At 35.9% G+C, this 23,877-nt stretch overlaps 1 protein-coding gene across 6 annotated transcripts in view; it reads left to right on the top strand.

Annotated features, from left to right (window-relative positions):
• SLC39A12 (solute carrier family 39 member 12) overlaps positions 1-23,877 on the top strand; it is a 46,597-nt gene continuing 22,720 nt past the window's right edge. Inside the window, exons 1-9 of one of the 6 annotated variants that reach the window (XM_038129440.1) lie at positions 1-108; positions 4,080-4,160; positions 5,333-5,405; positions 6,025-6,201; positions 7,289-7,407; positions 10,969-11,250; positions 13,812-14,019; positions 15,829-16,031; positions 20,477-20,648. In XM_038129440.1, coding sequence (XP_037985368.1) covers positions 7,372-7,407; positions 10,969-11,250; positions 13,812-14,019; positions 15,829-16,031; positions 20,477-20,648 — 901 coding nt within the window. In that variant the 5' untranslated portion in view covers positions 1-108; positions 4,080-4,160; positions 5,333-5,405; positions 6,025-6,201; positions 7,289-7,371. Of the gene's footprint in view, positions 109-4,079; positions 4,161-5,332; positions 5,406-5,795; positions 6,202-7,288; positions 7,642-10,968; positions 11,251-13,811; positions 14,020-15,828; positions 16,032-20,476; positions 20,649-23,877 lie in introns of those variants that run through there. The other 5 variants (XM_038129435.1, XM_038129439.1, XM_038129441.1 and 2 more) reach the window with 5 other exon arrangements.

Here is a 23,877-nt window from a genome sequence, read left to right as displayed (position 1 = left end):
AGAAGAGACATGAGGAGCAAAGGAGATGATAAATCTTATTTCTCTACTTTTGGAAGAATTTGTTCAGCAGAAGGAAAGCCTTGAAAAATCTTCACAGAGAGAGTATTGGTACCAAATTGTCACTGTGCTGCAGATTGCTGTTTTGCTTTTTAAGACATAACTTACTCTTACTTGTGTGGATTTCCAGCTCTTGCTCTTTTTACCTCATTTTTATCAATTTGTTAGCTTTAAGCTGAGCTTATCTTTAGCCTAGTGCTTTGAAGATAGCATTTCAGGATTTTCTAAAATTATAGTTGCCATAGACCCACCAAAGTATATACAGCTTAATTCAAACTAAAGGCTACAGTAACCAATGGAAATGGACTGGCCACTGAACTAACAGTTGATACCTGCAGATGCCTACAACAGTTCTTTTCTAGGAGCTAGTGATACAAAGAATTCTATGGCCAGCACTGAGAAGAATGAACAGTGTGTTCTCTTATGATTAAAAAAAAAAAAAAGTTCCTAAATTGGATAGAACAATTCTACAAGGATATATGGTGTGTTTAACTCAAACTGTATTTGCCAAGTTAAAATAGTAGTTATTTATGTGTTTTCTTATAGGTTGGTAAAAAGCAAGCATTTACTTGAAGAATCCAATGGTTGCATATGTGCATTTATTGTGAATACTGGTATTCATATACTGGTAGGGTTATATAGAGAGAAACAATTATTTTAAAAGTGAAAAAGTTTCTTTCATAAAGTACAAACATTTCTTGTTATGAACTCCCTTCTCAGTACTCTTGTTACCAAGTTAGGGGAGAGATAGTGGTTTGTCAGTAGTTTTAATAAAGGTAGAAGTAAGATCACTGTCATGCAGTGAAATTTGTATTGGCTAAATTGTTTTCTACCAATACTGGTCCTTTCATTGTTCTTCCATTCTAGGATTTTCCTTTTTTTGTCCTTATCACCTTTATAGCTTCAGCATCTGTTACTTGAAGCCCATCTAATCAGTCAAATATTCTGTAAACTCTTCTTACTGTTGGTACCACTCACACTCTTCCTGAATTTAAGACAAAGAGATGGAAAGAAACTGTCTTCTCTCATTCTGGCTTGTATTCATGCCTAAGAAACTTACAAATTTTTCTTTTATTGGGGGTAGACTAGAAGACTTTAAGAAACAGTCATCTCTCAGACAACAGGCTTTTGCCTGAAATTATTCTTTTGTATTGTGAGAATCTCTTTAGAACTGAAAACTGAGTCATAGTTTAAAAAAAAAGTGAGTAATCACTTGTTATCTCAATTTCTCTTCTTGTAAAAATTATTTATAAATATTTTATGAATATTTGTGTAAAGAAGAAAATACACAAGTACATAAAGAGCATTTGAGTGGTTTTCAAGCATAAGTTGATGAGTATCAGCAAGAAAGGAAAAACATTAATACGCTGGGGTCAGAAGTCAATGGCTAAAAGATGCAACATAAAATATATATATGTCAGTTTCCTACAAGGTGAACAGTATAATTTTCAAAAGGTTGTTTTTCAATTCTGAACTCTATTTTTTTCATTGAAATATTAGTGTTCTATGCTGTTATACTATACAACACTTCATTTGGGATATTTAAATTAATAGTTCAATATACAGTGTAGGACTGTAAGTGCTTTGGATCAAGTAAAACACTCTTAGTAAGATCAACTCAGTCTTTGAGCCCAGTTTCTTTGGAAACCTAAAGGAACAACAACAACAAAAAAGAAACAATATATATAAAGTCTGTTAATACTGCAGAACAAAACCATACAATAGTCAGTGAAAAGCTTAGAAACTGATTTCTGCATCTCTTTAGTATAAGAGGAGCTGAGATAACTGAAGCTGACTTGGTACTGTACTTTAATGTTTAGACACCTTCCTAAAAGTTGGGTTTCTGATGTTCCTAAGAACAATACATACAAATATATTTTTTTTCTTATGTGTTCTTTAAGTAAAAAATGAACAACATTATATCCATATTTATGAAACCTCCTTTTTTCATACTAAGTTCTTGATAATAATGGCTATCACTGAATAGTCTTGATAGTTATACCTACATTCAAATGTAGTTTGGTTTTCTTTTTCTGTTTTGTTTTAAACACAACCAGATAGAACAGTAGAGATTATGTGAGGGAGAGGTCTGTAGTCAGATGGAGGCAATTAATAATTTCTAGATCACACGTTCCATATAAATGAACACTTCTGTTTAATTTCAAAACAGTTTTCATTTCAGTAATATTTTAGGACAATAAATGTCACCTTAATTCTGTAATATGTGAGAAGGCACCTCTGGTGGTATATTTCTTAAAATGCAAGAGGATTTGGTGGCCTAGAGTGTATAGTAATCTCTAACTTCTTTCTTGCTATTCTAGGTTAATGTAAATAGATTTCCAGGTTGTCTTGGAAAACTTTCTGCTAACAAGTGAATTTTGTAATCCTGAACTAAAACAAGATTTGTTCCAGGCATACACACACACACATATATATATGTATGCTAATGCATATGCATGTATCTCAGATAATTTCAGTAATATTCATTTATTTTAGTTCATTGGTAACCTTAATATACGTGATATTGCTAAGATTGGCATGTGATGCCAAAAAAAGCTTAACTGACTGTGGTAATTTTAAAGTACTGACATTTTTTATTACAGCACCCTGGCATTGCATTGGCAAAGATACTTTATGTATTGAAATTCTAAAAATTACATGCAAAATGTAGTTCTTTCATATGTCAATATACTGCCTATGCCTGTAATTATACAATGTGCGCACATCACATTAATAACATGGAGGAAAGCTGCAGTGCCAGAAGATTCTCTTCTGTTTGCCATAATTACTGCCATTAGTAAAAAGGAAAAAATGCATTTGCTTAGTCCATCAAAACAAGTTACACAGCATTGAAGGAATGAGACTTATATAGCTGCATTACCCAGTATGAGTGAGGTTCAGCAGGGGTCTTGCTAAAATTATGCCTACATCCTCTCCCATTTTACTGTAAAAATAAAATAAAGCCACTAGTCATGTTGGTAGGGCTCCTGGAAATGCCCTTGTCATCTCAGAGTGAGTCCTCAATAGAGTTTTCCTATTCCTACACAATTTATTCACCGATCATTTGAAACCCAGTTAATTGCAGAGTGCAGTTATCCATGACATTTGTGAATGGGCAACTTGCTTTTGTTCCCACAGCAGGTGTGAGGGTGGGAGAAGCCAGATAAGCTGCAGTTAGTCTTACTGGTTCACTTAAAATAAAACTAACTAACTAAACCCCTGAAACTAGAGAGGGCTTGCTGCCCATTCTAAGTCTAGTTATGCCATTTCTAAACTGTCTTCATACCTTTTCACTAAGAGCATAAGTTGCTACTGTATGAGCTCTCTAAATCATAAAAGATTGTATCTGTGGGTGGAAAAAAATTTATATGCAGTTTTCTGGGATCATGAATCTGGTAATGAAATGGAGTTTTGAGAAGTTCAGATTTTTGTCACTCTTCTTTTTATCTTATTTCTTCATTTACATTTTTTTTTCCTGGGTCATACACCTATGCTGACACCTGTCAGCAATTAGTTGCTTTCTTGCAAGTACCCCAGGATGGTAATTGTTCAAACTATTTTAAAAATACAGGGGTTTTTTTCTGAAATCTCTTGATCTCAGATCCTTGCTTTAGCATGCCAAGGTATGTAAGTAAGTATAAAATGGAATAATATTTTTTAATTGTTTATTTAATCAGAAAATTCATCCTACCTTTGGTTTTGCTATAAAGAGTCTGTTAGAATGTCTGTTGTCGTGTTACAATGGTAAAGTACTTCACTCTGAGTTACCCCAGTTCTCCAGTTCTTCTCAAGGTTTTCTTCAATGCATATTATCATTCTACAGTAAATGGAGAGTCTCTGGCTTATGAGTATTGTTCATGGAGTTTTTTTCTGCTTTATCAAAATTGTCCAAAAGGCTCACAGTAAAATCTGAGTCAAAATGTTTGTCTCATAACACATGAGTTACAGTATTAGTGATGGGTGCTTTGGGAGGTTTTAAGATATTAAAATTGTATAAATGAATTTTTTTTTCTGTGTCTCAGTAAATTTCTTATGGGCATCTAACCACACAGCTCTGCAATTGTTGTGGTCCCATTTGATCAGCTGGCACAGCTTTGGGATGGGTGAGTAGTGGGGGAATAATGCTGCTGCACAAGGGTTTGAACAAAAGACTTAGCAACGATGCCAGCAATTACTTCAGAAGAAGTAATCCAAGTGCTGTGTAGACATAATAGCTCTTTAAGGACAGTGGCATGACTGTGAAAACACAGTGTCAAGGGTAAAAGCAGAGGGTGAGCCTTGAGTCACTGTCAGTGATTTTGCCACCACTGAGAAGCTCATTTCCAAGCCAGGAGAGGTTTGCAACACTTAGTCATAAAAAGGGAAGTGAAATCTCCTTTGAGATCAGCCATTGTAGCCTGTACCAATTATTATCTGTTGTTTTTTAATGTACTGAATATTTTCCTTTTTTTACCATCACTCTGCAATATAAATATTAAAGTAAGTTGTAGCCAGTATTATTATGCAAATCTCTCAGCTTTCAATAGTTATGAATCATCAAATGTGTTTTTAAATGTTAGCTTTTCTCGGTAAACTGAAACAACTCACCCTCTGTTTGTACACTTTAATTGGATGGAATGAATTCTTAGTTTCAATTTGTAATTATACACAAAACATCAAATTATATACAGAAAAAACCTATTCTATGTTAGTTTGGAGATTAAGCAATCCCCAGAATTAAATACTGGAAGCTATTCCCCCATTATCTGAGGAATTATTTTTATTAGTGGAACAAATCTGGACATGATTAACGTTGTTTCACAGAACAAATTATATGAAAGCCAGAGGAAATGCATATTATCATGTGTTTCTGCTTTTCAGTCACTCTTATAAAAATATTTATATGAAAAATTTTTGTAATTCTTGTTTTTTTAAAGTGGTATATTTAGACATGTTAGTTTGATAAATATCTTTCGTAATTTATTAAGTAAAATAAAAGAATATTTAAAAGTGGACTGATTTTTAAAATACTCAGCCTTCATCACACAAGAATCTGTACGTGTAATTATACTTTGTGTTTTTGAGAACATTTGTTTACATTTTGTATTTCCCTCAAGCTGCCATTGTCACTTGAATTCTTTTATAGTCAGCATCAGTTGCCAGTTCTCAGTCTTGCTAAAACAAAGCTGTTCCCTTTGAGTTTACCACCTTGTAGGAGACATTACAGACATTTTAGAACCCTGGATTTTTTCTTAATCTAGCTTTAAAGAGAATTATGATGTTTCTATTACTACAGGCTTACTGCTTCACGGGATTTGTTGAGCCAGCTGAGATGACAGTCCTCCATAGCAGCACGGAAGGTTTGGAAGGTGGGAGAATGATATGACTGGTGTGCTGGTCTCTGTGGAAATCTGTCAGTTGTGACAGATTTCACTAACTTCCAGTGCAGTAATATTGTAACAGTGTGATGATGTAAATGTCAACTTCGTAACAGCGTCCCTCTGGAAAATCTGAGTGGGTGGACGACATTTTTTTTCACCACAGGCTGAGCTATCCCAGCTTTTTCAGTTGGTGCAAATGTGACACAGGATAAGTAGGGATGAAAGAGGCTGTTTTCTATGGGCGGTGTTTTGCAAAGAGAAAATATAATTTTTCTATGATGTGCTTGAAAAGATTTCTATTTCTAATGTGTGCTCATATTTTAAAAAAGCAGTAATATTTTAATGAAAAAAAATTGAGGTTTGTTGTAGCATTGATCAAATAATTTAGTAACACAGGGAACAGTTATGAGTGCTTGCATATATTATCCATCATAAAGAAATACATTCTTTAGTAGATTTTATACATCTTGTACTTCTAAAATAGACTGTTTACATAAAAAGATAACGACTAGAAAATGGGAAATAAATTCAATAATGCAATGCTTAGAACTTGCAAGTACAAGAAGAACATGTACTAATTCCTATCCACCTCCATTGTTACCTTAAGGGCAGCTCTCTCCATAGCAACTGAAAACTTTTCAAGGCAGCAATAAACTAATCCTCTCCAGCTTCCAGAGCACCATCAAGGAATTTTAAAAACATTGGACTTCCAGCAGCTAAATACTTCTGAGGATTCAGAAGGCCACAAAGCTAGATACTCGAGCATTCTTTTTCCCTTCAGAAGGTAAGAAAATAACATTTAGAAATAAATGCTCATAATATCCTCATAACAATATTCCTAACAGTAAAATATATCTAAACACCAAAAGATTTCCTGATATCTAAAAACATACTAACTTTTTTCGGACTAAATGCCCATTTGAATTCAGCAGTTCTTTTTCAATTTTAAATACTTTGTTACCAGAGTTTCCTTTAAAATGTGTATCATATTGCAGTTCAAAGAGGATTAACATATATATGGCTGTTTAACATGTGTTTTACTATCTGAATATGTATGTCACTGCCAGCATCTGCCCATCAATAAAATCAAAACTTCTGTGGAAAACAGAAGTGAAACTATTTTATATTTCTTGTGCTTTGATATCAAGCTAGATTACTGTTAAAGCAGAAAGAGTGGTTTATTAGGAAGGATTGTGAACAAGAGAGATTTATAGTACAAAATGTGTTTTGCACCTAGAGTTAACAAGTAAAGCTTGTTTGTCTTGTTCATTCACTGAGTTCTTTGAGTGAAATTATAAGTTCAGCTTTGCAATTCTTCCGTCTGACTAGCGATCACTAATTTTTAAGTACATCCTGTTCCTTCTTTTTTTTGTGCAGTATAGCTGGAGTTTAGTGATGTTGGTAAAGTGTTTTGACAATATAACCTGCTTTATATTATTGCTATGTAACATAATTACTGTGCATTCATAATAATATTAGACTAGAAATATTTATTTACAGCTATTTTTGTTACTAAAAACCTGTTTTCATGATGAAATGAAAGCAAAATCCATGGTATTTTCCTATTCTTACTGAAAAGAATTAGTAGAGAATGCAATAACATAACACTGAAATGAAAGCCATAGACTTTATTTTTACGAAGAGGGAAGGGCACTTTGAGACAACCTCTTATTGGTAATTCTAAAGAAGTTTTGAGGCCATAGTTGTCTTAGTTTCCTGCTGTTCTATGCTGTAAAGTCCTTACAGGCTCCCTGTTGTTCAAAAACAGCTTGTCACTGCAAATCAGCTTAGCCGACCAATTAATAAATCCTTTCGAACATATTGCATTCGCACTAATTAAAGGGTTGGGTTTTTTCCCCTTTACCATTCAGATTCTTCAGGTTTCCCGTTTAAGCTGTGCAGTGTGAGCAACAGTCCAACATTCAGTGCAGATCACGCACTGCAGGAAGAGGAGATGTGTTTTTTGACCAAGCATCCAGCTCTTGGGGTGGTATGTTCTGCTTTCATATTCAGCGTGCTCATTGCTGAAGGACAGCCTGGGGAAGAGCATGGGCAGGATGGCAGCAGTCCTCCCAGCAGAGGCTCTCTGGTGGAAGTTTTACGCATTCTCTCAGCTGAAAACACTGAGCTCCACATGAACCACTCACGGGAACTGGTCAAAATGTTACTGGAGAGAGCTGAATGCCCACAGCGGATTTATGGCATGCAAGAGGATTGTAATCTGGTTAGTGCTTCAATTAATGAGGGATATCTTTACAGGATCATCAGTGAGTTCTAACATTTGTTTGAGTGATACTGTCCTGAATACGATACCTAAACATGTAAAAAACTTCTTGTTGCAGCAAAAAATTTGTCCCTGCTTTGTTTCATTTTGAATTATTATTATTTATTGTTTGAGCTCATGAAGAGATATTGCAAACATGACAGACATTCCTTTTAAAGTTCCCAAGTGTTTGTTTTCCAGCAAAAGTTTTTCTGCTGATACCTAGTATAACAATAAAAGCATGAGCTTGAATTTGGCGCTCTGGATTTCCACCGTGGAAAGACATAGGTAAACACTGGGGACCAGTTCTGCCACCTTTTTTGTTGTTGTTCTGGATTTTACTTCATAAAAATAAAACCCAGACAGGATTGTCTCAGATTTATGTGCCACTTCACTGAAATATTCAAGATTAAGAGGAGGGTTTTGTAAGCAGTTCAGGTCAAGGAAAACGAAAGGCAGAACAATGAATCTACAAATCCAAATTGAAACTGGAAGTAGTCCAGGGTACAGTTGCACAGAGGGATTGGTTGTCTACTTGAGAATATTTTCGGAACTCAGTCCTGATTCAATGAAGAAAGGACAGGGACAGTGTTACTGAGCAACTTGGCTAAAAGGGACGACAAAGGGCTTGGTTAGCCTTGGCTTTCATTACTCTGGCTCTGGCACTGTTCAGTGACCTACATACAGCAGTGTCACTTTATACCACACTTATGAAGATGGTCTGAAAGGTGAATGTTCTTACAAGGTGCTGTTTTCAGCAATCTGCCAAGCCAATGAAGTGGGAATCTTTTTACCCTGTTCAGTAAACCCTTTCTAAAAATGCTCCCATTTTTCATACGATCCCAAATGTGAAATTTCATACATAAATGTTGTAAATGCTTGTCATTACCTAAATGGATAATTTTTTATGAAGGAGATAATTCACGCATGGGCAACAAATATGCATCAGATACAAGCCCAAATTGAAAATTATCAATGTATCAAACATGGCTATGTAGTCCTCCCAAACTACACAAAACTAAGTTGTTGTTTGCCCTTTTGGTTTTCTTCTCTAGTGGCATGGTTTTTTCTTGTATTTGTGATGTATTTCTGGAGAGCTTGCTGGTGTCCTTGGATGGACAAAATCTAAGGGAAACTTAGCTGTGGCTTACTTTGGTCAGTACTGCTGCTCCGTTCAGGCTTCATCTTGGAAATTTTCCACAGGACAACTTTGAGGACTTTCACCATTTTCAGTACCCCTCAGTGTCATCTGAGTCAGAAACACTGCATGCATCCTTCACTGTCAGTGTTTCTGTGCCAGCAGCACAGGCACGTGGTTTTCTGTAGGAAATCCTTGAGACAGATGTAGCATTTTCAGTCACATGGTGCCCATGTGGTACTGTGCTGAAAACTTCCATGATGATTTAACAAGATTTGGTAAACCTAGATAGCAAAGACTGTGCAAGAAGCACTATCCTTCAAGTTCATCAAAATTTGAAACAGAATGCCCCACCTTATATAGGCATTTTCTTCCTCCTACTTGTTGGGAATCACTAATTCATTTCAGATTCAATTTCCCTTCTAAATCCAGGATTGGTTTATACCACATGACTTTGTTCTCAGATTTTTTTAATTTTTGTTTTTATGATATCTCTAATGGGCATTTAAAAGCAGTGAAGTTTATTCTTTTCTTTGGACCCTCTTCTGGTTTGTAGTTATATAGTGGCCCTAAGATTCTTTGGGCAGGGGCTGGCAGCTGTTGAGTGAAATCTGACATTTCTTTATCTCCTAAGCAAACAGAAGTCATATAGTTCTTGCATTGGTAAGCAAATTTTTTTTGAAACTTCTGGCCACTTAAAGAAAAGAAACTCAGATTTCAGTGCCAAAGTTCTGAGCTTCTTTTTTTGTTTAGCTTTTCTAAATCAAGGACAGATGGTTATTCCTGTAAAAATATTAGTAGCAGCAAAAAAAACCCCAAACTAAAAAACAAACAAAAAACCCCAACCTAATGACTAACCACTTTATATTCTCTTAATATCACTTCAAGGGTCACTCACCATGGGCTAGGCATATACTATGGAGTAACTGCATCTTTTACAATGCATCTGCTTCCTTCTGATTGGCAATTTTCTTTTCAGTCATCTTCCCTGCAAGAGCAAACAATGGACTCACTGATTGCAATTTATCCTCAGTAGATTTTAAAATCTTACAGAAATCTTTGAAAATCTTCCACTTCATGCCATATGTTTATTGTATTACTACTCAGTGTTCATAAAGGCTGGTTGACTGACTTGAGGTCTTTGGGACAGAAAAGAGAATAGACTCCTCCTAGTTGAAAGAGTAATTCTCAGAGACTGCATTAGGAAAAGTTAAAGACCTTAATAAGCAATGAAGGCAGGAGAGGACACAGTGAACCGTACTGTAATCTAGCTTATATTTATGTATATAAATAGGTAATTTGGCTATTAATGCCTACAGTTTTACACATATTAAAAATCTGTGCTCAGATGTAAAGCCTGCCCAGGGTGAATATGTAATTTCAGTCCCTCTTGAAATTCAATTGAAGGACTAAATGGGGTTGAGACCTTGTGCTGGCTCTCTGCACTGGATCTCATTGTTGCAGTTAACAGAATTCATTGAGAAACATAAAAATAGCTGTGTGATTACAGGCTCAATTACATCTCTCAGCAGTGCATTGAATATGGTATAACTTCTGTTTACATAGCTTCAATTAACTACAGTTCAGCAACTGTTTTTATCTTCTAATGTAAACACGTATTGAATGCGCAGATGAAAATATGAATAGGCCTAGCCCTTATCTAATATATTTGTAACCAGAAGTATAATCTGCTGAAGCCAGTGGAAGATTTTCACTCGCTACAGTGATTGATCAGAATTATTCCTAATTGTAGGGAGTCTCAAACCACTACATCATAGAATTATAGGATAGAATCATAGAATGGTTTGACTTTGAAGGGACCTTAAAGATCACATATTTCTATTCGCTCTACCATGAGCAGGGGCACCTCCCAATAGACCAGGTTGCTCGAAGTGTCATCTCTAGTGTCATCTTAAAAATAAAAGGGGCTCTGGAAAAAAACCCCACGGTGTGATTTGGCAGCCATAAAACTCTGAAGAATTACCTACACCCTCCTTCTGCCATTCCGTCAGCCTGCATTTGCGAAGTTTTGGGTTCAATCCCTTAAATACAGAACTTGTATTCTCCCATTGTCCTTCCTATCTGTATTTGCAGATGCCTGGCAGGGTGTCACTTGAGTTGAATTTCTATTTATTTTTATTTCTTCACAGTGCCTTGAACCAGATGCTTTGTTACTGATTGCTGGAGGAGATTTAGAAGGCCATCTCAGTGAAGAAGTATTTGAAAGAATTTCTCTTATTCTTCTCTACTACATTCTTCATCGTAGAGATATGTGTTCTTCAGAATTCAGCTTGAATGATAAGGATTATAAATTTTACCTACAGAGTATGCTTAGTTTAAGACATGATGAAGACTGTTATTATTTTTCACGGAATGAAACTGAAGATATTTTAGCTGCAGTAAGGCAACATTTTAAAACTTCTGAAAACCAGGTAAAGAACACATATGTAAAAATAACTTCATCTTTATTGCAGGTATAATACCTTTATGCTAGTAGAGACACTATGCCAGTACCACACTCCTCCAGAAGACTGGTAGGTGAAAGTGTCCGAGCACAGGTTGAACACTGGGATTGTGTTGTATGTGCTGCTTAATGCTTTTCTTTGAGTTGTTTCTGGCATGTGCCACTTCCACAGGGTCTGCTGTGAAGTGGTTGGTGAAATACTGCACTTTAGGGACCATTCCTAATGGGTAATTTAGATGCACTTGCTCTGCTTAGGGCAGATGGAAAAGAGCACAGCTGTGTAGGTGCAATATCTTGCACTTGGCTCCAAGGACAGAAAATAGTTTCTCATTTCTGATATTTGTTAGCATAGATACACTACTGGTGATCTATGAGATCTATTTGAGATAGATCTGTCTATAAGGATCTATTTGAGATCCTTACCTCAAATAGGATCTGTAAAATAATAGAATAATATTACAGAGTTCAAAGTTGAAGAATTTCCATGTCATAAAGCAGAACAGATCCATTACTGGCTGGTATAGGAGAAATAATGAATTATTTTGCTGTGATGAAATCCCTGCCAGGTTCTACACTTCCATGTCTATCCAAAGCTGGACGGAATGAGGAATCTGTCCAAAGATATGATGGCTTCCTTCAGTAGAAACACGTTTGTGACTAATTATCTACCAGCATGGATATGCCTTGTAGAAAGATTGTTAAAGATAAAAGCTTAAATTTAAAGCAGAAAAAAAAAAGCATAATGAGGATATTCAGCTAAGATCATAATTTCTAAGTCAGGGAACATGATGTGAGTTTTCGCACTGCTGTTTAGAATTCCTTATTTCAAATAGAATCTATAAAACATTTTTTCTATTATAAAAATAATAGAATAATATTTTGGAGTTCAAAATTGAAGAAGAAACTTTTCCTTGTAAGGGGCAATTAAACAGGTTTTAGCCAGATTGGATAACTCCTAAAGTACAGGTTGACCTCCTGTTTGTAGCTCCTTAGATCTGTTCAATGTATTGAGTTAAATTTGGTTTATACAAAGCTCAAATTTTTCATTTAATTAGATTTTAATTTACAGCATGCTGTAGTAGGGTTTTCTGCACTAACAGAAGGTGGGTAGGAGACCTGGCTATGTCCAGAACGTTGAGGGCCTCTAGTTCCTCTCTCTGTCTTCTTTGTGTGGTCATTTCCCACCATAAATTATTCATTGACCAGTACTTTTGGTTCTGAGTCTTGATGAACGTGCCGATTTCCAAGGACTCCAGTGGTATCTGAGCAACTGTAAAGAGGCATTGGTGGGTATTTGGAATGTCAAGATAGAATGACAACCCATAAAACGCTTTCCTGAGGGTTCTGTTTGTTTATGCTGGCAGTGTAATCAGTTGTCAAGCCTGTCCAGTAACTGAGACTTCATTCACTGACTTGAAGGAAAAGAGGTTTCTTTTATGAAAGGTACACAAAACAGAATAGCATAATAGTTGGAATCAAAACACTTGAGTTGTGGAAAAGGGCCAATGGTGCAGGGTAGTCATAGAAGAAAAGCATTTTTAGTGGCTCTTTATGTATTTTGGTTTCACAGAAAATATTCTCTTCTTTAGTCATAGCACCTAATATCTTGTTTGAAATAAGAGATTAAGTTTTGGGTTGTGAAAATTTTAACGCACAGTGAATGAGCAGGAAAAGAAATAGCAGCCTCCTCTCCGAAATGTTTATGGCCTACATAATGAGAGATGAGTATGTATGACATAAATGACTACTGTACTGGCTCATTTAGCTGACTTTTTAATTTTGCTAATATGAGTTAGAAAAAAAAAATTTTTTTTCTTATAATTGTTGTTGTTTCATTCAAATCCAACTATTTTCAGTGAAAATAAACAAGAAGGGAGAAAGGGGAAGAAAATATGAAAAGGGGGATAAATTTCCAGGCAATTGAGAGATTTTGCAGATGTCCACACACATGGTTGTATACCACTGACTACTGTTTTTATTTGGTCACCCAGCAGGAAAGTCACCCTTTATCAGCAAAATTATATCTGTCCATATTATCCCCAGATAACTAATGCATAAAAAACCTATTGATTCCATTGAATAGGTCAGGAACTAAAAACATTTAAGAGTTCTTTCTGAAGTTTGAGATGAAGAGTTACAGTCTGTATTATTTGAGCCAATTTCTTGTCTTAACAAAAATTCATCCCCTTTCTTCCACTTTCTTGAAGTAGATGTAGATGTAATTGAGGAGTACACTTGGAACAATAGAAACAGCAGGAAAATAACACTAAGCAAAAATAACCTGAATGAAGGACTGTACTTTTCCCCCATTAGACACTGAGTAAATGTTCAAGATTTTTAATTCTATGCCTGTTCTCCTGAAAATGTCCTTTGATTAGCTGTCCTGCTGGCAATTACAGCTTATGTCTTAGCATTTTTTCTACTCTGGCTGTCAATGAAATTGTTCTCCACAGTTTCTCCTCCTGTCACTTTGATTATTTAAATGGAGGTTAGCAGGACTGACTTCATGCTGTTTTCTCCTGATTTCAGTGTGTTGATGTGAGCACTCTGGAGAAAAAGGCTGATATAATGGACAGAGATGGCGCTGATGAAAACACTCTTCCACGCCTGGCTGCTTTAATCCTTACTCTGGCACTCCAAGGAGTCTGCATGGGGAAAGCAAGTTTGCCTTCCCCAGAATTCTTTATAAAATATATTTTCAGTTCTCTAAATAGTACCACTGAGCTCCAAGTGACAGGTAAGCTGGAGTATGCAAAGTTAATTTTCTTCAGGAAAATTTATTACTGGACTTATCAGAAATGCTGTTTAACCATAAATAAATAGAAGTATAGGAGTGCTCTAACTGGTCCAAAAATAACAAAACAAAAAACCTGAAACAAAACAAAACAAATGCCAAACTCTCAGCAGCAGCAGCTATTAATTTCTGTAAAAAGCTGTGCCTGCTTGGCAGTTTAAGAAGCTACACCATCAATTCAGAGGCCTGGTATGGATTTAGAAGGTTGTTATAAGACATCAACTTTTCCTTTTTTGTGGCAACTGCTAACAGCAACAGTTTACAAGCTTTTTAGAGCACTTTTTAGAAGTTACATTAAGTATGGGTTAAAACAGATTAAAAAGCTGAATTGAGCATAGGTAAAAACATTTTTAACATTCATAGGTTACACAGAAGTACATTGAATCACAGAAATAAATAGTAAAAAAATAATAACCCTTAGCCCTAAACTGGGGCTTATAGATTGTACTTACATACACTGGTTTGGCAGCAAAGCCCTTCCTTTAAAATTGCCCAGCCAGATCTTGTAAAATAATTCTCACAAGAATGGAGGGAGCCATCTCAGCACAGTGCTACTAAATAGCTATATATGGTGAAATCTGGGCCCCAGTGAAGATAACAGCAGGACTGTATCCTTGGTGGAGTTAGGATGTCATTCAGAAAAAACAAAAAATTGTTCTTAACCAGTTTGTTACAGAGTAAGTCTATGTTACATCTAAGCTCATTATACTGTCTCTTTAAATTTATTTAAATTCTTAATAGTAACTTCAGGAAAGAGTAAGAATCTGGAAGCATAGAAAAAGAAAATTAGATTTTGCTACATTTAGAAAACAAATATACCTGCAAATACAGCTCCATTCAGATCTGTTTGTTTAAGTAGCCAAAAGAAAGTAGTGAAACATCCTATCAGAAACTTTTTTGTGAGATTTACCATTAAGATTATACTATTTGCATTTTTTTGAGTAACAAGATTTAAAAAATAGAGGATTATCATATGGAAACATTCCCATTAATCTAAATTTCTTTCAAATTAATTTGTGGACCACTTTTTAATGGAAAAATTAAGGTTTACAGGAATTATCACTATGGCTTTATTTGAAAGTGCAGGGGTGAAGGAAGGTGATAAGGTAGATAGGTTAGGACCTGCCCCTCAAACAACCGGGCACTCCATCAGCAGAAGCACCCATTGCACCCAGCTGTGCCATGAGGTGCATCTGTGCATGATCTCAGATTTGGATTAGGGATCCTGGCTCTTTCCTTGCCGTTTCAGTACTGTGAGCAGGCATGCTTCCCTGTTAACCAAAGGATAGAAAAAATTCAGTGTCCCGTGCTGCACTTCTGAAGTGCAAGGACAGCACAACATCCTGAAAATTGATTTCAGGACACCCTATAGAGGATGTGTTTCCTGATCCAAATACCTGGCTGTGGCAGCTTAGTGCGGAGTTCCATTTACACAGGAAAATTTTAAGAACAGTGAAGTTATTTAGAAATTACTAGATAACTTTGTCAGAGAGGCTGATTAAATGAAAGATGAACTGCCTTCCAGTCACATCTGAGTGCAATATGTAAAGAGGAAAAGGTTGAGGATCTGGGTGTCTGGAACTTCCGGAGTTGTTAAGCAGAAATTGCCTCCAGTACCAAACTGAGAAAAGAGTATTAAAATGAGGAATTGAATCAATGTTGTGACAAACAAAAGAAAAAAAAATACCGCCTTTTAAATATTTTGTGTGCATTTTCCTATGGTAACATATCTGTCCTCTAATTAATTACTAGAACTGGAACAACTACTCAATGTGCTTAGAGCCAAAAAGACCTGCACTGTAAATGGACAATTTCACAGTCACAAAATAAGACATTACAGTTTGACAGTCAGAGATATTGGAAGAAGAAATACTCCAGTCAAAGGAAACCATACAAAAGGAGACTATCCGAAAAGCTATTTTGAGGATCGTGAAAGGAACACAGATTGGGACCAGGTTAATTTATTTTTATGTTATGATAATGTTGGTGACAGAATTTCACTGAAATAGGTTTAAATTGATTTGCAAACCATGCAATATGTCTGAGGTGAAATGTATTAGTTTCAAAAAGGCATGTAGATACGGATGAAAATATGTATTTATATAGCTATATTTGTTTAAATATTAATTGGGAAAAAAAACTTTGTGGACATTAAATGTGCAATTAAAGTCACCGGGAGGGGCTAACAATGGTTAGTGTTACCTGGAATCAGGTGTTTCTTCAGGACTCAGAGGAGTGGATTAACATGGCTTTGATGTTTTCTTACAGTTATTAGAGATTTCTTGTGGTTTTATGTCACAGTGTTTCTAGGACACCTTAAGTGACCTGGTAGAAAGAGATTGTTTTGCACTAAGGAAAACAAAGTAACTTAGAGTTTCTCTGTAAGTTGTTTTTGAAAGGCTTCTGTAAATTGAAGATTGGACATTTCCAAACTCTCTTCATAGCCATTTATGGAATCCAGAAGTCTTCTGTAGAAAGTATAACAGCTGTAAAACAGAGCCTTAGGTACTCCAAAGTATCCTCGCTGAGAACTTTGAAGGACACTGGTTTATTGCAGATTATTTTATCCTTATCCTAAGAATTTGAAAATAAATAAATTTTGTTTACGGCAATGATCAATATGGTAACTGACTTCCATGCTTTAGACTGGGTATCATTCCTTAGGCAAAAAAAGGAGACTTCAAAGTATATAATTGGTATATATTTTGATGTATAGATTTTAAATATATTCTTCAAAGAACACTTTTCTATTGTTTTCAACCCTTTACTATTTATATTAACTCAGTGGCAATGTTTTTTCTTGATTTTGGAGAACTGAGTGATGAAAAATTGAATTTTTCTGTGTGGTCATTTTGTGATGGGGAGCTGAGACAAATTTCATCTGGTTAAATGCTATTCTGATAGATATTTATCTCTGTAATTCTATTGCATTTGAAATGCATACTCTATCAATACGTTTGTTTCTTTGCAGCTGTCCACAAAAAAGGATCATGCTGATCAGCATGATGAGGCTTTTAATGGGGTCTCAAAGTAATCTTAAATTAAGGTCATTTTCAATGTGTTTCATATGAATTTTAAATTATGAAGGACAGAAATCAGTAGTGATTCTATCTGTAATAGAAGTAAAATTCTCCAGCATTTGAAGTATTTTTAGGCTCAGTTTTTTGATTTCTTGAACTTCTAAGACTCACTGTAACTCAAAGGATAAGTGTGCTGGGGCATTATCTGAGTCTTAGGAGTCAACTGAGAGCCAAATATTCTGTATACATAAAAATCACAAAGAAACAGCTGGACAGAAGATAATTTCTCTTCTGTATTAACTCCTAGTTTCCAAGGTTTTTTTCCCATTTCTGTTTGTTTTAGCTGTGCCTATTTTCCTTTATGTATTCCATTAGAACACCTAATGTTTCACTGCAGTGTTGCTAATTTTGTCTCCTGATAGGTTTTCTGCACTTATGATAGACATTGTGCTTCATTAGTAGGAGATTCTGCTACATACAGCTCATTGACTTGTCTATAGCTTGTGTTTGCTAACTGCTTTAAGATCTGTAATCTAATTTTTATATTTTTATATTATTTGAAACATTACCACAAAAAAAGAGTAACTGCTTTTTTTTTTGCAGTCATTACTGTCTCCACAATTAAATATGTCTATAAAAAAAGTAAATGGCAAATGATCTAATAAGATAAACAATCTTAAATTCCATTAAACTATGTCACAACATCTATGTATTCATTTATTCTTCCTCATTAAACAAACATGGATTTTTGAAACCCAAATCATCCATCCATCCATCCATCCATCCGGTTTTTCACATGAAAATATGCAAAATCATTGTGCTTATTTCTTTGTTATCATCTTCCAGGATGATACACACATAGTTGCTTTTCTAATGGAGACAGTTGTCTGCCTCCTTATGTTAAAAAGCTTCAAAGGCTGTAGCTTGCAACCAGAAAAGATGCAGGTCCTCATGGCCCACATCTCACAAGAACATTGTACTAAATAGACCCTAACACTATTTTTATGTAGGGGTGGACACAATTGATATTTTGCTTTTCATTGAAAATTCATGGTAATAAATTCTCATTGAAAATCCATGGTAATGAATTCACATTAAAATTTAGGTTCACAGTAATCCTGGACCTCATCTTGTCTATTGTACTTTTCAAAAAAGAGCCAATTTCAAAGTCAGATCAGATTTCACAGAGCCATGTAAATGAATTCTGAATGTCTCCAAAAACAGAGTTTATACAGTCTTTGGGAAACCTGTGCCAGTGCTTTATTGCCTTCATCTTGATGGTCTTATTTATTATAGTAAATTGGAGTTTTTTATTGCTGCAACAAATACCTTTCACCTCTCATTCTTTTGCTGTATGCCTCTGAAATGATTCTGGTTATCTCTTCCCTCTAAACCTCCTTAGACAGTTGAAGACTTAAGATACCCACCAACCCTTCTGTTCCCAAACTGAGCAAACCCAGGTCCTTCAGCCTCTCCTGGCACATCATGTGCTGCAGTTCCCTAGCCATCTTGGTGGCACTCCACTGGACTTCCCTCAATTTGCCAGTGTCTTGCACTGCTGGTTATTAAGCTGGATATAGTCCAGATGTGGACTCCCATGTCCTGAGTGGTGGGCAATATTCTCTCTCCAGTACCTGCTGGCTCTGCTCTAGCTAATGCAGCCCGTGTGCAGTTGGTGGTCATTGCCACAAGGGCACACTGGTGGCTCATGTTCAAGTTTCCTGTCAGGATCCACCCCAAGGGCTTTTTCTGGAAATCTGCCTTCCTTCTAGCCAGTTTTCCCTAGCCTTCATTGATGCATGCAGCTATTCTGTGTCAAGCACATTAAGTTTGTCTTGGCTGATCTTCATTAAGGTCTGATCAGCCCATTTCTTTGTCTTGTCAGGTCCCTCTAAATAGCAGCCACACTCATCAGCATACTGACCAGTGGTCCCAGTTGAATTTCACCTGTGAATGCATCTGGTGCACTCTGTTCCATCACTCAAGTTCCTGGTGAAAGTGTTAAATAATATCAGGCCTGCTCTGACTGGTCAGCAATGCTGCTTATAACCAGCCAAAATCCTAATCTTCCAACTTGATACCAGATGTCAGTGGTCCCTACTTCTAGAGCCAATATCACTGCCTAGAACAGGCAAAATTAAGGTCTCTTACAATATTGTAGCTCTTTAATTGTCTTCATGCTCTCCTTTGGCTTGAAGTCAGATCACACTTGGTCCAGGTGACGAGATCATCCTGAAGACTTGAATGTGGTTTTCAGGAAAAAATATATCAGTGCTCAATTAATTCAGTTTCTTAGTGAACCACAAGGCACGTTTTACTTCACTAATGGATGAGCAATAGCAAGAATGTGTTGGGTTTTAACTGGGTTATTTAAAGGTAATTATACTTAACAACTTCAAAAGAAGCTTAGGCTTCAGTAATGAGAGAAAGAATATTTAGGAATCCCTTGAGTCTCAGATGCAGACCAATTTAGATGAAAGAAAATTTTTTGGTTTTAAATATTGAATCACAGCTCATCAGATGAGATTAAGAAATGAAGATTATTAATAAGATAACATATTTGTTACGTAGGATACTATATTTCATCTGGAGTTTTTCTGTTTAAAAATGTTTACAGAAATTTCCACTAGAATTTTTCTTGTGTTAACTGCTCATGATTTTACTAGAAGTTTCATCCTGGAGAGGAAAACACAATTCTTCATGACAATGTTTGAAATATAAATGCTTCCATGAAACATTACTTCTTTTGACAAAGAGATGCTCCAAGCAAGAACAAAAAAGTAGTTGGAATTCTGAAGTACCTGTAATAATACAATTATTAAGGAATCATTAGTCCAATTTTAGACGATCTAACATCTAGTTTGCTGACATGCCCTCATTTAATGAATTAAAAAAGCTAACTTATTTTCATATCTTACTGAAGATCCAGTACAAGGACAAATCTCAATATTGCTTTGATGTGGGCAGTATCTTATATTAGTAGCACTATTACTGCAAATAATGTAGTTTCACAGGAATAGCTAAGAATATGATTCATATTAGCATTAAAGCATTTTTCTTAGCACATATAACAATAAAATATTAAGAGATATTATTTTGTAAGATCTTAATGACATTAAGTGGCTTTAATAGAAATTGAGCTGGTTTATCCCAGAGATTCTGGTCTTTCTGAAATATATAGTAGTATTGAGTTTACACAGAAAAAAAAGTGAAGTAATTGAAGTAATTAAAGTAATTTAAGCAAGAAGAAGTATAGATATATAGCAGATTTCTTCTAGGGCTGGAGTGCCCTGTGTTCTTCTAAGAGTCTGTATTTTACCTCAAAATTAAATGCAGGTAAATGCAACATGTTTAGTAACTGTATATACTTTTCTACAAAGGTTTGTTTCTCTGCCAATGAACTTGTGAAGATATTTTTGAAAAACAGTTCTTCCTCCATTTCTAAGGACCACTTCAAGCAAATCAGTCCAGCTATCATTCAACAACTTTTAAGTTGTTCGTGTCAACCTCCTGACTTCAAACAGACAAAGCTTCCACCAACAACTGTGGAAAGTAAGTTATGTTCTTATTAATAAATTATTATTTAAATTGAGATAAAGAGGTGCAAGGACTTCTGGAGACTTTTCATTCATTATTAACGCAAAACATGGGATTTATGCCATCTGTAATTTATGCATTATATCATTTCATAGCATACATGTCAGATAATAGTATTATATTGAGAAGAGAGGGGATTCAATGTATTGTATTTGGAGTTCTATTTACACATGTATTTTATAGTATTTGGAGTTCTATTTTATAGTATTTTGAGTTCTATAGTAAATTCTATAGCATTTGGAGTTCTATTTCCACATGTAAGGTTTGAAGCTTTATTTTCTTAATTTGTTAGAGGACTGTTTGATATTGCCAGCAGGTAGGCAATAACAGGTCCTCATCTATGGATTGCTGGGCATAAGGGCTTATACTGTGAAATTTGCACCAGGTTTCTATTGTAATCATTGCATTGCTCTTATATAAAGCTTCAAAGTTACATTATCTGGCATTTTATACCATGATGTGGCAAATGCTTGGTATAGATAAGTTGTGCAGGAATGCTATTGGTGTTTCAGCTTGTGATATTTTATTGCAGAAAAGCTTTGAGGATACTATTGGGGTAAGAAAAACATCCAGACAAACAGTAACAGGGCAGCAGGATCTGTGTGATAGAGCTGGAACAAGAACTGACTGAGGGTATAATTAGGTTGTTTCCTCTTGCAGTTGTACCCCTCACATGCCTCTGCTTCCAGTGTTTTCTGCTCCATCTGTTCCATGGATTCCACTTCTCCCATAATCAATCCTTAGTCCACCTTATAAAAGAAAAATCTGAATCTGAGCTGAATCAGATTCAGGGTCAGCGGAATCAGAAATAGGGCTTCCTAACGTGTTTTCTGGGGTTTTTTCTTACTTTAAGCCAATGATATCTGGGTTACAAATCAAGGTGTGATGGTGTAATAACAGAGAGATTCATTTTGGTGGGGAATTTGGGAGCTGGGAATGACCAAAAAGGAATAGACATCTAACCATAATTGCCTACATCTACAGGAGCACTTTTTGGGCCACAAAACAATGTCTTCAATGCCTTTATCCTAATATCTACATGGTCAGCTTTAGATGATTAGGTCTTTTTGGAGCTAGTAAGTTTTCCCCACATCCTGCTGCCCAATGATCCTTATGGAACAGCACAGGAATTAAAAAGCATGAAAGGACACATGTGAATATCCCAGAAGTAAAAAGCACAGGAGAATACTCATGGATATCCCAAGAATTGTTATAGTAGAAAGAGACATACAGAATCATTATAGGTCTTCAATAGGCAGTACTCCTTCTTTCTTATATCTCTGCTCATTACCTGAACACCTTGCAGTCTTTACTGCTTTGATCTTTTCTGTGCTACACAGATATGACCATATTTTAGATCAGGAATCAAGGGACAAAGAAAGAAAAGAAAGGAACTTACCCAGGTCACATACAAGGTTCATAAAAAATTCACTGTTAGGTGGGATTCTTCCAAGTCTAAAGCCATCAGCCCAATCAATGACATTTTACTGATCTCATAAAGGTGAGACATGAGAAAAATTGAACTATTCAACGGCAGAATGGAATTAATAAGAGCCCTTTCCCTATGCTTTTTGACAAAGGAAGGTTTCCATGACCACAGGGACGCTTCTGCTGTCTTGATGCAGATAAAGGACTCCATGTTTGACCTGTGTGTGACCCAGTGACCTAAGCATAGGCTCATTAGTCTTAATGTGAACTCTGTTTTACTGACAGACTGTGCTGTTTTGGCTAAGTCACCAAGGCCTGATATTCCATATATATCCACTATACTCTTCTATTTGCATGTGCAGTCTGTGAAATTAGCTGTCTGATTTTATGAGGTGCTAAGCACTTGCAGTGCTATTGAAGTTTGAAACGTTAAGTGACAGTTTTAAATATTTTGGCATTAATTCCTTTATGTGAGTTTCTCATCAGTGTTTTACCTCCCATTATAAGACTTCCATAGAAATTAATCAGGATTCATGTTGTGCAAAAGGTTGAAAATGTGAGCAGCGTTTAACTCTGAGGAATTATAAGACTAACATTCAAAAACATCCCAGTGATCTGTGAAAAATAGGCTGGTGGTCCTGGTGTATTAACTGAAGAGATGCATTTCCACAGCAGATTTTTAAATATAGTTTGGACCAAAATGTTTATGCTTAGAACCTAAATTAGATTGCTACATATATTTGAGGTTTTAGGCCTTCTTTTGTTTACAGAAAATGATTTGGTTAAAAATGTGGTGTTGACTGTAAAGATACACAGGTGTGGCATGTGAGAACACAGAATCTCAAGCATAAATCTTTTAATAGAAGAAGCAAATGCAGAGCAGTGTTCACTGTGCTGCTCTGAGTGCCTCTGATTTGCATAGCCACAGTCTGTTTAGCTCCTAAGGTCTGAAATTTGGAAGTACCAGACTATTACATGTAGTGCCTGAAAAAATTAATATTTTCTGGGCTTCTAATTCTGTCATCTGTTCACACATGACTAGAAAAATCTATATGACTGTTGTGGCTTAACCCCAGACAGAACCTAAATATGAAGCAGCCACTCGCACACTCCCCCACTGCCTCCCCCCGCAGGGACTGGGGAGGAGAACTGGACAAAGGTAAAACCCATCAGTTGACTATCATCAGTTTAATAATTGAGATAAAGTAAAATATATAATTCATGCTACTCCTCCTTCTACTGCAATTAGTAATGGAAAGGAAGATTACAAAAGAAAAAAAAAAAAAGAGAGAGGGAAATAAACCCCAAGATAAACAAGTGATGCGCAACACAATTGCTTACCACCTGCTGACTGATGCCCAGCTCACCCCTGGGCAGCAATCAGCTCCTCCTGGCCAATTCTTCACAGTTTCTACACTGGACATGATGTTCTGTGGTGTGGAATATCCCTTTGGCCAGTTTGGTCAGCTGTCCCAGATGTGTTCCTCCCCCACCTCCCCAGATTCTTGTGCAACTCCTCACTTTCAGAGCATGAGACACTGAAAAGTCCTTGACTCAGGGTAAGCACAGCTTAGCAATAACCAAGTGCGTAGTCAACATTATTGTTATCCCACGTCCAAAACACTGCACTGTACCAGGTATTAGGAAAATTAACTCAATCCCAGCTGAAATCAGATAGTGTCACAATGAATCACTTCTGTGTGCTTGTATATAGAGGTACGAAAACATATCCTCAACAACAATTACGAATACAAAA

This window comes from Motacilla alba, chromosome 2, assembly GCF_015832195.1.
Source record: "Motacilla alba alba isolate MOTALB_02 chromosome 2, Motacilla_alba_V1.0_pri, whole genome shotgun sequence".
NCBI lineage: Eukaryota > Metazoa > Chordata > Aves > Passeriformes > Motacillidae > Motacilla > Motacilla alba.
The sequence above is the reverse complement of the archived record's forward strand: the minus strand, read 5'-3'. Positions and strand labels throughout refer to the sequence as shown.